The sequence below is a fragment of the Alligator mississippiensis genome, chromosome 2, assembly GCF_030867095.1.
Source record: "Alligator mississippiensis isolate rAllMis1 chromosome 2, rAllMis1, whole genome shotgun sequence".
Classification (NCBI taxonomy): domain Eukaryota; kingdom Metazoa; phylum Chordata; order Crocodylia; family Alligatoridae; genus Alligator; species Alligator mississippiensis.
The window spans coordinates 178,203,421-178,221,113 of NC_081825.1; the positions used below are offsets into that span (position 1 = coordinate 178,203,421).

Here is a 17,693-nt window from a genome sequence, read left to right on the forward strand (position 1 = left end):
GCTGTCTTATCTCTACTGTAATGCCTGATAGTATAGTATCTCAAAGACACAGTCACAAAAAACACTTAGCTGGGCCTAGGTACAAAATCAGTTTTGAAATCTGCCTTGGCACATTCTACTGCTACCACAACCTGTGGCATCTTGCCACTATAAAATCCTGTAATTGTGTCTTGCCAGGACTGAGTAGTGTGGTGCTTAAGGCTGCCCAGCATCCAGAAGCTAGATGTTCTTCTGCCTATCTCCCCTGGGCAGCTTGATTCAAAAGGCTTTCTCCAATCTTGCCTACCAGAATGGGCCAAGTGTGAAGTGCCTTAACACACCACAATCCTTTTTATAGCCAATGGGAGGAGCCCTTACCTAGGAAGTACCAGTATTTGGTTCCTTCCTCTATCTAAGGGGATTCAGACTAGCATCTCCTGGTGGAGAGTGCCTACCCACCAAGCTATTTGCTATTCTAGGATGGGGCCACTCTCCACTCCTATTGAAATAGGGTTACCAGTCAGAAAAGAAGTCCAGCTTTGCTGTACTAAGAGGGAGCCTGATCTATAGCCTAGTGATGAGGTGAGAGCTCAAACCACCCAAGTGTTGTATAATAGGGGTTCTTGCTCCAATAAGGTGTTTAAAAGAAGAGAGTGATTTCTGCTTATTTTGGGAAAGAAAGGAGTTTAGTCTACATTCATTACGAACCCTAGAAGGAGGCAGGAACACCACTGCAGCCCTGAACGAGTCTGTGACATGCATGACTATCTTCAGCATTCAGCTCACCAGAGGTTATTCTGAATCCCACTGTAACTTCTTCTGTGCAATAGGTAGGGAGTCCAGGTATCTAACTCATGTTTCTGGATTCCATTTTGGTTCACTTCGCAATTTCTACTTTGCAACATTGGATGTTACAATCCCCAAGTCCCTTTTGACTTGATCCATTTGTGCTGCAGAGAAAAATTTAGGTCAGCATGGTTGGTATCTGTTGGGCTTCATGGAGTTACGTTTTGCTTGGATGTATTCATATATAGTTTTTTATATACAGTATTGCCAAGTAGCTGAAATACAGAATTGATTAGATTTACAGTGGAAGTTCATTGTATAATCAAACTCTCTGACCCAGTAGTGTTTTGCCACACTGGTTCTTTGTTTTGTTTTGTTTTGTGTTTTGTCAATTTTTCTCTCCAAGAGGTCTTGGTGTGGATCATATACATAAATGAGATTACCTCTTGAGCCCTTGTCTTTAACTGGGAGCTGCAGGCGAGAATAGTGCCCAGGAGGCATACATGCTCATGGAATCCTTTCTTGTTGAGATAGTGGATGTGACATAACATTCTGCACAAGCTGGCTCTTCTGTTTTGTATTCTTCATTTTTAGCAACTGAGTTTGACAATCCAATTTAGGCAAAAAGCGACTCTACCATTGGCCAGCTCCTTACAAGGGCAAAAGGCACCATGTTTCCTAACAGGTTGAAAAGCATATGTGTGTGTTGCTTTTATTTACTAATTTATAGAACTTTGGAGGTTATCCTGGTATAGTAACGATTTGGACAGAACTATGAAGCTTTGAACCAACTGATAAACAGAACTAGGTGGATCACCAGCCTCTTTCTATTATTTTCTCCTTCAGTTGTTTCAGTTTTTTCCTGTTCTATCAGTTGCTCTTCACCCTGGTGGCACTTTCCTCTGAAGTCATTAGAAAAAGATGGGAAAATAATATAATAGAAATGTGGGGCTGGAAGGGACCTCAGGATCTAGTCATCTAGTCCAACCCCTTGGCTCAAGGTAGGTTCATTTATGTCTAAACTATACCAGTCAAAGCATTAGTGTAATTTGCTCTTAGTAACTTCAAAGAATGGAGATTCCACAACCTCTCCAAGTAGTTTGTTCCAAGGCTTAACCGTCCTTATAGAAAGTTCTTCCTAATATCCAACTTAAATCTCCCCTGTTGTAATTTAAGAATGTTACTCCTTGTCCTATCACCTGCAGCAACAGAACAGTCTATTACAGGGGTGGGCAAAATATGGCCTGTGGGCCATATCCAGCCTGCTATAGTTGCTTCTATCCAGCCCACCAGCTGCTGCTGAAAGCCTAAAGGAGGGCTGCACCCTGTGCAGCTCTACTCCACCTTAACAAGGGCTGAGCCAGGCTGCTCAGCACGTGGACTCCTCCACTACTGCACCTCTCACCTGGCTTCCTGTTTGCACTGCAGCTGTACAGTTCTGGCACCATGGCCACTGGTAGCTGGGCCCGCATGGGATGGGGTGAGATGTACTGCACCGAGTAGCTGTCCTGCCCACCTGCTGCAATGAACTGCTGCCATCACGGCACTGCTAAATGAGTTTGTGCTGGTCATGGGAAAGACTCAGCCTGGGGCAGCTTCCACTGAATTTCTGGCGGTGAGGTGTAGTGGCAACGTCTCATTGCAGCAGGCAGATGGGATGGCTACTCGGGGTACTGCATTGCAACCCGTCCCATGTGGGGCCCCGCTGCTGGCAGCCACAGTGCAATGACTGTGCGGCATAACAAGAAGCTGGGTGGGAGGTGGATTGCTGGGATGTGGAGGAGTCTATGTGCTGCACTGTGCAAGCCTGGCCCTGGATCCGGCCCCAGCTGCAACACAGCAAAGCAGTGTGGGGCACAACCCTCCCTCCTCAGGCTGCCGTTGGCAGGCAGGATAGGATCAATTAGCATATCGCTGCACCTCTTCCCCCCCAGCCCTCAATAGCTCAACAAAACTTATTCGTTGGCTTTCTAGTCCAAATAATTGTCCATCCCTGGTCTATTACCATCCTCCATTTAACCTTTCCTTGCTGAGTTTCAATTCAATGAAGTGTTTGGTCAGGTTGCTCTTCTGTCACACTTCCTATCCTTTCTTCCCAACATTATGTGTTAGTGCCCTCGGCTCTTTAGGGCCTGTGATGGATTTCTGTCTCTGCAGTGGCCTAATGGAGATACTATAAAAGAAGGGAAGCACGCTAGATCCTCAAGAGACTGCAGATGAGAGCTTGGAAGAACATCTGCTCATCATGTCTCGGTTCTGTAGAGTAATGAATGATGGGTGCCATTGTAGTGTTAGTACAACTGCCTGAGTTGGGTCATGTGAGCAAATCAGTAACATCCATCAGTAGTGGTTGACTGCTGCTGAGATGATGAGGAACATGGGGACCAAGAAGAGGATCTGGATTATACAGACCACAATGAAAGATCCAGTGACAGGTCCAAACTACAGATCAGGATCTACCAGGTTATCATAGAAATCACAGAAAATTAGGGTCGGAAGGGACCTCAGGAGGTCATCTAGTCCAAACCCTGCGAAAAGCAGGACCATCCCCAACTATATCATCCCAGCCAAAGCTTTGTCTAGACAAGGCTTGAAAACCTCCAACAATGGAGCTTCCACCACCTCCCTGGGTAACCTGTTCAAGTATTTACTACCTTCCTAATGAGAAAGCTCTTCCTAATATGTAACCTAAACTTCCCTTGCTGCAACATGAGACAGTTGTTCCTTGCTCTGTCATCTGCCACCACTGAGAAGAGTCTAGTTCCATCCTTTCAAACCCCCCTTCAGGTAGTTGAAGGCTGCTATTAAATCCCCCCTCAGTCTTCTCTTCTCTAGACTAAATAAGCCCACTTCCCTCAGCCTCTCCTCATAACCCACGTGCCTCAGCCCCTTCACCATTTTTGTTGCCCTCTGCTGGACTCTCCAATTTGTCCACATCCTTTCTGTGGGGGGCAAAACTCAACACATTACTTCAAATGCTAGAGGGGAATAATAACTTCCCTTGACCTGCTGGCTACATTCCTACCAATGCAGCCCAGTATGCCATTAGCCTTCTTGGCAACAAGGGCACACTGCTGGCTCATATTCAGCTTCTTGTCCACTGTAACCCCCAGGTCCTTTTCTACAGAGCTACTGCCCAGCCAGTCAGCCATCACCCTATACTGATGCATGGGATTGTTCTGTCCCAAGTGCAGGACTCTGCATTTGTCCTTGTTGAATCTCATGAGATTTCTTTTGGCCCAATCCTCCAACTTCTCTAAGTCACTCTGAATCCTAGCCCTACCCTCTAGCATATTTACTGCTCCCCACAGCTTGATGTTATCTGCAGACTTGCTGAGGGTGCACTCTATGTCATCTTCCAGATCTTTGATGAAGACATTGAACAAAACTGGGGTCAGTCCTGAGGCACTCCATGTGATACTAGCTGCCAATTAGACATTGAGCCATTGATTACTATTCTCTGAGCCCGATGCTCCAGCCAGTTTTCTATCCACCTTACAGTTCATTCATCCAGCCCATATTTCCTTAGCTTGGCTGCAAGAACATTGTGGGAGGTCATACCAAAAGCCTTGTTAAAGTCAAGGTATACCACATCCACTGGTCTCCCTGCACCCAGAACCAGACACCTAGTCATAGAAGGCAATCAGGTTGCATGTCCTGGGTGAATCCATGCTGACTGTTCTGGATTCCTTGAGGATCTTTTCCATGATTTTTCCAGGGACTGAGGTGAGGCTGACTGGTCTGTAGTTCCCCGGATTCTCCTTTTTCCCTTTCTTATACACGGGCACTACGTTTGCACTTTTCCAATCATCCAGGACTTGTCCTGATCACCAGGGGTTTTAAAAAATGATGGCCAGTGGCTATACAATCACATCAGCCAACTTCTTCACCATCCTTGGGTGCATCCCACCTAGCCCCATGGACTTGTACACATCCAGCTTTTCTAAATAGGTCCTGACCTATTATTTCACCACTGCAGGCTGCTCACCTCCTTTCCAAACTGTGCTGCCCAGTGCAGTAGTCTGGGAGCTGACCTTGCCTGTGAAGATGGAGGCAAAAAAGGCACTGAGCACTTCAGCCTTTTCTGCATCCTGTCACTAATGGGCCCACACTTTCCCTGATCCTCCTCTTGCTACCAACATACTTGTAGAAACCTTTTTTGTTACCCTTTACATCCTTTGCTAGCTCCAATTGTGCTTTGGCCTTCCTGACTGCCTGAGCAATGCTCTTATATTCTTCCCATGTTATTTGTCCAAGTTTCCATTTCTTATAAGATTCCTTTGTGATTTAGTTCAGTGAAGTTCCCTGATAAGCCAAGCTGAACTTCTGCTATACTTGCTACTCTTCCTGCACATTGGGACGGTTTGTTCTTGAACTCTCAGTAAGATTTCTTGAAAGTAGCCACCTCTCCTGGACTTCTCTCCCCCTTAGACTGGCTTCCTATGGGATCCTGCTAATTTGTTCCCTGAGCAAGTCCAAGTCTGCTTTTCTGAAGTCCAGGGTCCTTACTCTCGTGCTCTCCTTCCTTCTTTTCCTCAGGATCCTGAACTGAATCATCTCATGGTCACTGCTGCCCAAGCTGACATCCACTACTACATTCCCCACCAATTCATCCGTTTGTGAGCAGCAGGTCAACATAGCATGGACCCTAATTGGCCACTCCAGCACTTGCATCAAGAAGTTGTCCCCAACACTCTCCAAATACTTCCTGGATTGCCTGTGCACTGCTGTTTTGCCCTCCCAGCAGATGTCAGAGTGACTGAAAACCCCCAGGAGAACCAGGGCTGTGATCAGGCAACTTCTGCTACCTGTTTGAAGAATAATCATTCTTCAAACAGGTAGCAAAAGTTGCCTGATCACACCTGTTATTCTATGAAAGCTTCATCCATCACCCACTTCCTCCTGGTCTGGTAGTCTACAGCAGACCCCCACATCACCCTTGTCGCTCTCCCCTCTGACCGTAATCCAGAGACTCTCAACAGGCCTATCTCTAGTTTCTTACTGGAGCTCTAAGCAATTATATAGCTTTTACATAAAGTGCAACTCCTCCTCCTCCTCCTCTCCCCTGCCTGTCCTTCCTGAACAGTTTGTACTCATCCATGACAGTGCTCGTCATGAGAGCTGTCCCACCAAGTCTCTGTTATTCCAATCAGGTCAGTTCCATGACTGTGTGAGGACTTCTATTTCTTCCTGCTTGTTTCCCAGGTTCAGGTGTATAGTCACCTAAGACAACTAGTTGATTGCCCCAATTTCTCAGGAAGTATGAGAGCACCTCCCCTGTTTCCCCCTCCTACTTGCTCTTCCTCCAGGTCTCCCACTTCCCTAAATACCTCAGGATGACTGGGTTAATCTTTGGTCCATTCCTAACCCAAAGCCATATACATCTTGGATGTGATAACCAACATCAGAATGGCAGTGCAAAGCAAATTTTAATCATATAAGTGATTTATGCCTGTAACGATTCTGCTGACTAAATTCTAGCTACGGGTTTATTTGGGAAACCAATGTTCACTGCACTAGACCTGTACAAAAATTCCAGTTTTCTTTGCATTTCTGCTCTAGCTCCATTATGATGCAAAATTGTGCAGATAGACCTGATACTTGTCTCCAGGTACCTAACAGAAGCACAGCCTCTAGGGAAGATAAATAACTGTTAAACAGCTACTTGGTCCAGTGCTCACTGCAAAGGACTTCCTTTTTAAAAAAAAAATAACCCTTTTCATAATACGCTTATATTCCTGCTAGATGCTGTAAAGACTTTTTTGTTTGAAATTCACCTTCAACACTGAACTTACACTCCATGAAGATAGACGATCAGTTACTGTACATTTGTCAGGGATAACTGGAAAACTAGCCCTGTAGTTTCACTGAAGAGATAAGCAGGCCCAAGTAAAGACTATGCTAAGTTTCTCTCAGTTTGGCTGCTGCTTATAGGAAATTGCAAAAAGGACATTTGGTTTCTGCACACAATATAGGAGTTACTCTGGAGCATGCTAACTCTGTGATATGTTCTGAGTAAGTTCGAAAGAGTCAGATAAAGAGCACCTGAAACAGATCAGGAGCCCAGAATTTGGTACATCACAGAACTTGCTTTATTCAGGCTTGAGGTGTTGCATTGGCTGCAATCATCTGACAGGAGCAGTCCAGGTCTGCAATGGGCCATATCCTTAAAGTACAAAAATAGAAAAGGTGTAGCTTCTATGGGGCCTTCCATCTGGAATCTGAAATAAGAGTTAGGAGGCTGATCAGACACCTTTCCAGAAAAACAGAGTCTGCTACCAACCTCCCACTATGAGCAAAATCGCTTCCAATCACATGGCCCCCAGATGGATTCATAGATGTAGGGTTGGAAGGGACCTAAGTAGATCTTCAAGTCTGACCCCCTGCCCTGGGCAGGAGAGAATACTGGGCTCATATGACCCCAGCTAGGTAACTATCCAGCCTCCTCTTAAAGACCCCCAAGGTAGGAGCCAGCACCATTTCCCTTGGAAGCTGATTCCAGAAAAAATACCTGAGGAAGGTGGGGGCTGGGCAGGAAGAGACTAGGGATGGGATGAGACTAGGGCTCAAACCATAAACTCAGCTTAGAAACCAACTTCTTTATCACTTCTTTGATCTAGGAGCACAGAAATGATTGGGATGCTCTGAAAAAAACAGCTGCATTCCTGCTGCCATCACTCAACTGGTACTAGAGTGTGTGAATGAAAACAGACAATACCTGACTGAAACACAATGCCTTGAAATCCCAGTTTACATCATTAAAACAGATTCCTTAAATAACACACCTGTAAGGTAACTAACTTAGAAGGCTAAGAGTATGCTGCTCAGCTGCCTTCCTTCGAGTGCCCTTGTTGGGAACAGTGATAAAGGGCTTCACATCTGTAGGGACAGGCTCCAGAAGGCTCTGCCTCCAGGAAAGCATTAGCCAGCAGCAGCTCTTCCTACAGGAGCAGAAGGTTCAAAAGAGGATGGAGAATGGAGCTAGACTGTTCTCAGTGGTGGCAGATGACAGAACAAGGAACAATGGTCTCAAGTTTGCAGCAAGGGAAGTTTAGGTTAGATATTAGGAAGAACTTTCTGACTAGGAAGGTAGTAAAACAGTGGAACAGATTACCCAGAGAGGTGGTGGAATCTCCATCTTTGGAGGTTTTTAAGACCCGGCTAGACAAAGCCTCAGCTGGGATGATCTAGTTGGGGATGGTTCTGCTTTGAGCAGGGGGTTAGGCTAGATGACCTTCTGAGATCCTTACCAACCCTAATTTTCTATGATTCTATGGTAGCATGGCAATATTCTGTTCCCTGCTCTGTACCCTTCCTCCTGGCCCTAGTTAGGCTGGCCATCTATCTGATGAGAAGCAGGCTCTGGCCAGTAGGATCCCTTGGTGTCTTCCTGTCTCTCATCTGTGCACACCTCTGGACAGTTTCACTGGGTAGTGTCCACTGGCTCCATGGACTTGTTCAAAGGCCAGTGGACACTGGGGGCCCTCCAAGCCTTACCTGGCACACCCCCTGGCTGAGCCTCACACGTAGATCCCAACCCAGAGCAGCAGGAAAAGGACTCCGAAGCCCATGAAGAGTGAAGCCACCAGGGAAATGAGTAGCTCCTTGTAGATGTCCCGTGTGTACTTGGTGGAGGTCACTTCGTAGCTGCAGGTGCTAGTTAAGGAAATGGCTGGAACTGTGGGACACAGGAAGGCGAATTCTCCCAGCCAGCAAGGCAGGGGGGCAGCTGCAGGGGGTGGGGGCATGTCCTATGCAGCCTAAGACCCCTGCTGCAGGGCAGGAGAAACAGCCTTGCCCACTGCACCCCTAGGCCTCTCAGGGAGCCTAATGAAAAGGCTCAAGCCTGCCCCAGCCCTTCATCCCCTGCTCTTCTCTTCTAGGTTCACCCCCACCCCACACTTAGAGCTCGTCCCTGACTGCCCCAGCGTCCCTCCCCACCCCCAGGTGTCTTTATCCCCTCCCCAGGTTTCTGTGGATGTTTATTCCTTCAGTGTTGCCCAGTGTACGATAATTATCGTATCTGTATGACAGTTTTAACTTTTGCATGATATACAATTGATAACAGTAAAAGTGCTCAAAACATATGATTGGGGTGTGGGTTGTAGCCGTATTGGTCTAAGGACATAGGCAGACACGGTTCTTCAGCTGAATCCGATTCACCCAAAGTACCTTGTCTACAAAAACATACCGTCGTGTTTGAGGCAGCACATGCAAAACCCTAGTTATTCTCAGAGAGTCGTAAGCAATTTTTGGGTTTGCTGCCAGCACTTTCCTACGGCGGCTTGCCTCGAAATGCTCCAACTTTGATGCCCCGGGTCTCCCTCAGTCACTCGCCACTTACACTGGGCAATATAAAGTAAACAGGCAGGCTCATTTACATACTTATATGCCTATTTTTTTCACCGTGTACGGTAGTTTTTCAGTAAATCCTATCGTTTTGAGCTTCCAATACGATCATTTCCTACTGAGGCGCTGGCAGCGCTGCCCCCTCCTCGGCCCGGCCCGGCCCTCCCCTGCCCGCCCGCGGGCCGAGGCGGATGCACGAAGAACCAGGCGGTGAAGAACATGCCGATGGCCAGCAGCACCACGGTGAGGTGCGGGAACACAGCCGGGTTCACCGGGCTCGTGTAGCGGCTCATTGCCTCCAGGTCCTGCAATTGAGGGGGGAGGAGGAGGGAAGAAGGCGGGTGAGACGCTGGAGGTCCTGTCTTTCCCCTCCCCCACTCCTCCTCCGCCGCCCCCCACTCACCATGTCGCTGCTGCCCCGCTCCCCAGCAACGGAAGGACACGTCGCCCGTCACCTCCGACCCCGGAGCAGGAAGAGGCGGCGGCGGAAAGGGACGCGCGGGGGCTGTCGGGAGTCGTGGTCCGGCAGCGGTTAGCCTCGTTCCCGCGCGCGCGCAGGTGGCTGGCTGGGGGGAGGGGGCGGTGCGGTGCCCACGTGACCGGTGCGCGGGGATTCGGGTCGCGGTTGCTGAGGCGGCAGCGGGCTTGGGTTGGGGCAGCAGGTAACAGCCCCTCCTCGCCCTGCTCCGAGCGCTCGGCGCGCGCCAACGGTCCTAACCGTCACTCCCGCGCGCTTGGCTGCCCTACTCAGCAGCGCCGGGCGGGGCGCGGGGCATCCAGGATGGCCAGGCTGCAGGGTGGAGGCAGGATGCTGCCGAGCTTGGAGGGGGCCTGGGTTGCCACTTTCTCCGCCCGGCAGCCGCCCCATTTCTGTGAGGACAGCGATGCTCCCCAAGGCAACGTTTCTCAACCCGTGGTTCGTGGCTAGGGTGGCCATCGTAGAGGACAGTCCGGTTGCCCTCCGCCTTGTCTCTTCCTCTTGGAAGAGAAAAATAGAGGGCGTCGGGTGTCGTGTTGATACAGGACGGAGTAGCAAAAAATAGGGGTGTCTTCTATGATGGCCACCCTAGCCGTGTCCCTAAAGTGGGTCGCAAGAACATATGAAAGGGGCACAGATGGGCTTTACAAATGGGTTTATCTGTGACGAAGGAAAACCTGGAAAGCCGGGGCTTTTCCCTTGCAGGCTGGCAGAAGTCCGGCCTGCCAGGGGCTGCTTGGGGCCCCCCATGCCCTCCACAACTGGGGGGCAGGTGAGGCACTGGGTCAGAACTGGCCTTCATTGTTTACAAATGGGTCCTGGAACAAAAAAGGTTGAGAAACACTGCTCTGAGGCCAGTAACTCTATGGCAGGGGCAAAGGTGGGGAAGGACTAACCCAGCACTTGGTGGTGAGGCTTCCTCTCCTATATAGGTCCTCCCTGTGTTCTTGCAAGGGGGGATTGAAGGGGGCAGGGCAAGTTTCCTTGTCTACCCCCCTCCCCTCCCTCTGCTCCCGGCACACCAGGGCACTGGTGCAAGTGAAGCACCTCTGCTATGGCAGCGGTGCTCATGTCAGCACGAGGCCTCATCATGAGGCCTGGCATGCCCCATTTGTTCTGCATGAGCCCGTGGTCCTTAGAAACTTAATGTGGCCCCAGGGCTGCTCCTCTTCTCACTTCCCTATTTCTTGTTGCCAGGATGGGAATCCATGGCCTGGCCAAGCTGATTGCGGACGTGGTTCCCAGTGCCATCCGGGAGAATGACATCAAGAGTTACTTTGGGCGGAAGGTGGCCATTGACGCCTCCATGAGCATCTACCAGTTCTTGATTGCCGTGCGCCAGGGGGCTGATGTGCTGCACAACGAGGAGGGCGAGACTACCAGCCACCTGATGGGCATGTTCTATCGCACCATCCGCATGGTGGAGAACGGCATCAAGCCGGTCTACGTCTTTGATGGCAAGCCCCCCCAGCTGAAGTCAGGGGAACTGGCCAAGCGGAGTGAGCGCCGTGCTGAGGCGGAGAAGCAGCTGCAGGAGGCCCAGGAGGCAGGTGAGGAGGAGAATGTTGAGAAGTTCAGCAAGAGATTGGTCAAGGTAACCAAGCAGCATAACGATGAATGCAAGAAGCTGCTGTCATTGATGGGCATCCCTTATGTGGAAGCACCGGGCGAGGCTGAAGCCAGCTGTGCCACCTTGGTGAAAGCTGGCAAAGTCTATGCAGCTGCCACTGAGGATATGGACTGCCTGACCTTTGGCAGTCCGGTGCTCATGCGACACCTCACAGCTAGCGAGGCCAAGAAACTGCCTATCCAAGAATTCCACCTGAACCGCATCCTGCAGGAGCTGGACCTGACGTGGGAGCAGTTTGTGGACCTGTGCATTCTCCTGGGCTGTGACTACTGTGAGAGCATCCGTGGTATTGGGCCCAAGCGTGCCATTGAGCTCATCAAGCAACATAAAACCATTGAGAAGATCGTGGAGCACATAGACACCAAGAAGTACCCGCTTCCTGAGAACTGGCTGCACAAGGAAGCCCAACACCTCTTTTTGCAGCCTGATGTGGTAGACCCTGAGGCTGTGGAGTTAAAGTGGGGTGAGCCTGATGAAGATGGTCTTGTCCAGTTTATGTGTGGGGAGAAGCAGTTCAATGAAGAACGGATCCGCAATGGGATCAAGAGGTTGAGCAAGAGCCGCCAAGGTAGCACTCAGGGCCGATTGGATGACTTCTTCAAGGTGACTGGCTCCATTACTTCAGCTAAGCGAAAGGAGCCAGAGCCCAAGGGACCAACCAAGAAGAAAGCAAAGGGCAATGCTGCAGCAAAGTTCAGAAAGGGGAAATAGCTGGACTTTCCAAAACTCTGCTTGTTCTTTTCTGCTTCCACGTTCTCCACAAGTTTTAAATTTGGTAGGAAATCCTTGTGTGTGTTGCTCTAAATGATTCCCTGCCAGCGGGAAGGGGGGAGGAGGGGGTGGCGATTGATGATGCCTGTGCTTCTGTTCCTGTACATAGTGATTCCCCATCAGGACTAGATTAGCAAATTAGATAAGAGTCCTCTAACAAGCAACAGTGTGGCCACAATTCTGATGGAAGGGTGGATTTAAAAAATCGGAGACTGGGAGGAATTAAAAGTATGAGCATAGGACAAACCAGGGCTGAGCGAGCTTCACTAGCAATCCAGTAACAATGTTCATTACTTTTAAACTGACTTAGTCTTGAGGCCCACAGGCAGTGGGGATGCTGCATAGAGCATGCACTTGGGACCTGTAGGGAAGCAGTATACAGCCTTGATCTCCAGTCACGCCGAAAAAGTAGTGTTGACTAGCCAGAAAGCAAACCAAATCTAAATGTAGGAAAGAGGCTTTCTCTTCAGAAAGCCCAGAACTTCACCCAAAGAACTGTAGCATGGGAGGGATGAAGACTGAAACAGAACATGGGAGAAGAAATGCCTGAAATGCAAATTAGAGCTAGAGAAAAAGCGAAATGCCTTGTTTTAATTGATTACTCAAAGAAGTGAGAAATTTAACATTTTTCTCCTATAAAAATGACTGATGTTTAAAGCCTTGGTGCAGATTATTTTGATTACACTCCAGATTCCAGTATTGTGTTGGTTTGGTCCCAGTGTATAAACCAGAAGGATCTAAGAATGAATGGCAACTTTCCAAGCTTGATTCTTGTCATCACTAGGTTTAATTTTTTTAATTTTTGAAGTCAGCTTTAAATAAACCTGCGAATGGAAAACTGTTCAGTTGTTGATTCATGTGGAAAATAGGTGTTTCATGCAAGCTTATAACTAAGGAATAGAGAGGAAAAATTTGCTAAATTGGAATAAAAGTTGTATATGAATAATCTTGACCATCATCCTTGCTCCCAGTTTTCTTGGGACTTCTAGGTTGCCCATGAAAGAGCTATGGTATATGGAAAGATGTTTGCTCTTTCCTTATGCCACTGCTTCTAAGCTTTATAGGTTGCTTAATACAGTTTGTATTTCCATCATACAAATATGGTCAAACTGTCTAACCTGAGGTAGGTTAACATTAGTCCCATTACAGGCAGTCCTCGACTTATAATATTTCGAGCTACAGTGTTTTGCACTTTATAAACGTTTATAAATTGACACCCTGTTTCAACTTTCTGAAGTCAATTTCGACTTTACAATGCTTGATCCGATGCCACGCCAGCAAACAAGTTTTCTGCGTTGCTCATCTCCCTGGAGAGCATCTGTCCAAACTTCCTTGGACACTAAGAAAGCAGACAAGACTCCAGAAAAACCTGCAGCCAAGATTCCTGAGAAGACTCCAGCCAAGAACCCTTCAAAAAGTCCAGCAAAGACACCTCAAAGAAGTCCTTCCAAATCAATATGATTGCTATTTACAATATAAATACATTAATGTAGCTATAGGCAGGCAAGGTTCCTTGGGTGATGTAGCTATAATACTCATCTATAATTGATTGAGTACAACATTCTGGGTTATTTTTGGTGAGAATAGGGTATTGGGTCTTGGTTCAGGAACCAATCCCCCATTTATAACATTGTTTCCTAAGGGAAAATCAGTTCCGAGTTACATTTCGACTTCAGATTCCGTTTTCAGGAACCAATTGTGTCAAAAGTCTGAGGACTGCCTGTATGGCAAACGCAGAAATTATTGGTAAAGGTGAAGTGACTTTCATGACTAAGAGCACAGATGTAGCATGTAAGCATGGGACTGGGTGTTAGGAGACCTAGTTCTGATACTGTTGTGTTGGCTCTTGTGTCTCTTGGTTTACAAGTCTTGTGAATCTTGGTTCTGCCCATTTTGGTGATGACAGTGATTTTACAAAGGAACTATAAGACTGAATTACTTAAATGCATTGTATTTTGAGCTATTGTGATGAAACATATTCCTGACAGCAGAATTATTGTGGTCACTGGTATGTCAAAGTGAGAAGTCAATCTCCTGAGTTCTGACATCTTGATTATTTGACACAGTGGTCTCTTTCATCCTCTTGTTTTGGCCCCTGTAATATCCTCCAGTTTGCTGCGTGTCTCTGTGTCAAACAGTGCAATTTTACTTTAGCACAAGTCCAACTTTGTGACTGTGTCTACATAAGTGGTGGACTGCACAGTTGTTACGGTGCAGTCATTTAGTACTAGCATAAGCCAGTACTAAATGACTGCACAGTAACCAGCTTTATTGCACAGTACTGTCGCTGCATGTTTTTTTTTTCCTGTCTCTACTGCTCAGTAGCAACGAGTTACTGTACAGTATCATCGCCATATGGTTAGTGCCTGGCAATGCTACTGTGCTATAGCAACCAGCTACGGCGCATTTGCTTGTTGCTACTGTGCTATAGCATCTTGTGTAAATGCGCCCAAAATTGCTAGGACCTATTGAAGGCTGCCAAATGCAGGACATTTGGCCTTTCTAGGACAAGCAGCTTTTTAGGATGTTTTTAAACATGTAAACAATTGTCTCTCAGGTGTTATAATAATCAAGGGAAGCAGGAGGCAGAATTCTCTTGCAAATGCCTTGCCAAGTTATAGCAATTTTCCAAAAAGTGTCTCAAAGCTATGTACGTGAAATGAAATGCATGCATATACTCATACGTATATTGCATACATTAAATAGTTGGATAAAATAGGGACTGATGTCACATCATCTTTCGGGATTCCTGTATCTTTATTGCTATGACAAGATTATTTCAAATAGCTGGGACAGAATAGAATTTTCAAAAGTACTTTTGTGACTAAGAAACACAAGTCCCAATTTCAAAATGACAAAGGGCCTTGGGTCTAACATACGAAAAGATTTATTAACAAGAAAGTGTAGTACAGAAACTTGGCTGTAGACATTTCTTAGGATTTATATTCTCCAAAATGTTCTGGTAAGCAAAACAAGGTCAGAATCTAGCTTTATTATTGGATATTTCCTTAAATAAAATTGTGATCATCTGTTTTATTAATTGCCATAAGTGAGATTCATATTAGCAAAATGTTTAAATCAAATTCGAGTGACAAAAATTGGCCACATGATGGTGCTAGTGTCTAAGAAGCAGGCAACTGCACTTAGTAAAGGTTAGCCTTCACTCAGCCTAGGTGTATTTAAAGTCTCAGTTCACACTCAGACCTGGGAGTAATTGAATGTGTAATTGTAGTAGTACAGTAGAAATAGTATAGGTTATGAAAAGATGTTCCTGTATTAGTTCCTCTGTCTTAAAAGCAATAAATAGAGGAATCACAACTGTTTATGCTCCTTATCCCCAGCATGGTTCAAATGACAGATGAAGTTAAATCTGCCTTCTAGCCTAATTTTCACATTTGGTAGGGGACTAGCCACCTCTGCCTTGCAGGTCTCACTTTCATCCTTTCTGTTTACACTTTCCTGCTTTATAACGTATTCCCAACAATTATATTTTGAATACTCGTAAGTCAAGACATTGAAAAAGTTTTCCCACACTAAGTGAAACTTTTCTTTACTGTGCATATTGTAGGTATGTGGGACTAATTTTGTCTTCTATATCTGTAATGGGGGCTGCACTTCAATTTCTGTGTTGGAAGCCATCGCTGTAGTGCCTAGAGTATTTTGCATTTCAATTCTGGATGGCGTAATTGCAGAAATCTTTGCATAATGTACTCTATGTAATAAGAAACACTAGGTGGTGCACTAAATGCTTCTTTGCTTATCACTCAACTTGTGGGAGTGATGCATATAGAGACCTATTGCCTCATTGTGGGCTGGGTTGTGTTATGTTAAGTATCTCTTGATATTTTAAGGCAGAGTGAAGCATGAGTTTCCATCAGGTTGCTGGGAAGGCTTGGATCCATGACTCCCCACATCATCTGAAGAATGGTTTTGTCCTCTTATAATCCTGCTGTTCAGTTTCAGATTAATAGCTAGTTTTCAAGGGTTTTTTTTTCTGTCTGTGCCTTTGTACCTTTTTCCTACCCTCATGGCAGAGTTGAAGAGACTCACTCACCTAAGCAGCCAATTCTGTCTTCTCATTATTTTCATATGAAGAGAAAAGTCATAGGAAACACAAATTTCTTGCGTCAGACCAATCCCAACCATCATCCTGAGGTACAACTACCACAGAGTATGCAGGAATAGCTGTGATTGCTCTAAGGCAGGGGTGCTCAAACTCTGGCATGTGGGCCAGATCTTGCCTGTGGAGCTGCATCATCTAGCCTGTAGAGGGCTGTCTATGAGTCTGAAAGTTTGGTGGTGGGGCAGTGGTACTAGCTCCCTCCTGTCAAATTTCTAGACCTGTGGGGAGCCCTGGAGGTTGGATATCATAGCCCTAAGCGCTGGATTGGGCGCGCAGGATGATATATGGTCCAATCCTGGCATGCAGGGCCAGGTGTGGAACTCCAGGGCCTGATCCTGGTGTGCAGTGTCTGGGCAGAGCCAGTGTGGAGCCCCAGGGCCCAACTTGTGCCTCCAGGGGCCAGGCACAGGGTCCAATCCTGGCATGGGGCCTAATTTGGCCTGTGGACCAGCCCTGCACCTGTAGGCTCAGAAGGTTGAGCACCACTGCTTGAAATCCCTTGTTAGACACAAGATCCCCCCTCAGAAAATGCTAGATCTTAGGTTTCCCTTGTTCTTTGATTATGGAAAAACTAATGCAGCAGTTTTTTTCTATTGCAAAGAATTCAGAAAGACCACAATAGGTCAAACATTTTTTTTTTTTTTTTTTTTTTTTTTTTTTTTTTTTTTTTTTTTTTTACACTATGGATTCCTATTTGAAACTCGGGGTTTATCTTGTGAATTGTGTAGGTATTTGCACAACTAGCAATGCTAATGTTACACAGTAAAAGGACTTCATGGCAACCTGGCCGATTAATTCTCCATATATTTTTCTGATGGCCCTTCTCTGTCTTCTCTTTAAGGTAAATCTTATGTTTTTAATCTTTCTTCATGGTAGACAGGAGAAATAAAAATGTCTCATGTTTTTTAGCACAATTTATTTCTGTGATGAACTTTTCAAGATAAGGGCCTTCCAATGATTTAAAAATAATGGCACCATCATATTTTCAACATTATTCTCTACCGTTTTCAAATGTTTCCTTGCATCATGAATTATCTTGTGATGGTTCTGCCATTCACCAGTCTTGGTTCTTATAGACTTCTCTGGTCTGATATTTGCAGACTTTACCACCTTTTTACAGAATGTTGTTCATCCTTCACAAGTGAAGATGACCGCATCCAACAGTGGGGGGGCGGAGGAGGGGGAGTGGAGAAGAGAGAAAGGAAGCAGGAAAAGGGAGGTAGAAAAGAAAAAGGGAGAAAGAGGAGTGGGGTGGAGGCTAGGTTGCATAGGCTACAGCTCATTTAATTTCTTCGTGCCTATTGTTATGACCATACAGGAGAAGGTTTAGCTTTCCCACCATCCTGAAAAATGACAACTTAGTACTTCCCTTTTTTCCCCTTTTTTTTAAAAAAAGCAGCTTTCTATAAAAGGACTTCCCCTCCAATCCCAGGGCAACTCAGTTTTTTTTTTTGAGAGCCCTTGTTGAAGGACATTGTCAAAAGCTTTTGAAATTCCAAATATACTAATCCTCTTGCCCACATGCTTGTGAACACCCTCAAAGAACTCCGGCAGATTGGTGACACAGGATTTCCCTT

At 46.5% G+C, this 17,693-nt stretch overlaps 2 protein-coding genes across 4 annotated transcripts; one reads left to right on the plus strand and one right to left on the minus strand.

Annotated features, from left to right (window-relative positions):
* Positions 1 to 6,834: 6,834 nt before the first annotated feature.
* Positions 6,835 to 9,606, minus strand: TMEM258 (transmembrane protein 258). Its single transcript, XM_059722499.1, has 4 exons — positions 9,518 to 9,606; positions 9,316 to 9,419; positions 8,263 to 8,418; positions 6,835 to 6,986 (listed from the first exon to the last, which is right to left on the minus strand). The coding sequence occupies exons 1-3, from the start codon at positions 9,518 to 9,520 to the stop codon at positions 8,286 to 8,288; spliced, it is 240 nt and encodes a 79-aa protein (XP_059578482.1). The 5' UTR covers positions 9,521 to 9,606; the 3' UTR covers positions 6,835 to 6,986; positions 8,263 to 8,285.
* A 2-nt stretch (positions 9,607 to 9,608) lies between these two features.
* On the plus strand, positions 9,609 to 12,834 carry FEN1 (flap structure-specific endonuclease 1). Of its 3 annotated transcripts, none has more exons than XM_019485245.1 (2): positions 9,609 to 9,672; positions 10,790 to 12,834. In XM_019485245.1, exon 2 carries the CDS (start codon positions 10,791 to 10,793, stop codon positions 11,931 to 11,933), a length of 1,143 nt encoding a protein of 380 aa, XP_019340790.1. In that variant the 5' UTR covers positions 9,609 to 9,672; position 10,790; the 3' UTR covers positions 11,934 to 12,834. The 3 variants fall into 3 exon arrangements, with proteins under 3 accessions (XP_019340790.1, XP_006270609.1, XP_006270608.1); XM_006270547.4 differs by lacking the exon at positions 9,609 to 9,672 and adding an exon at positions 9,692 to 9,776; XM_006270546.4 differs by lacking the exon at positions 9,609 to 9,672 and adding an exon at positions 9,841 to 9,986.
* Positions 12,835 to 17,693: the final 4,859 nt, after the last annotated feature.

What these genes read in the sequence shown, in the direction of transcription:
- TMEM258 (XM_059722499.1), bottom strand. An exon ending in ATGTTCTTCACCGCCTGGTT is followed by an intron (nt 8,419 to 9,315) that starts CTTCGTGCATCC and finishes CTTAACTAGCAC; the next exon opens with CTGCAGCTACGAAGTGACCT.
- FEN1 (XM_019485245.1), top strand. Translation starts at nt 10,791, where the DNA reads ATGGGAATCCATGGCCTGGCCAAGCTGATTGCGGACGTGGTTCCCAGT.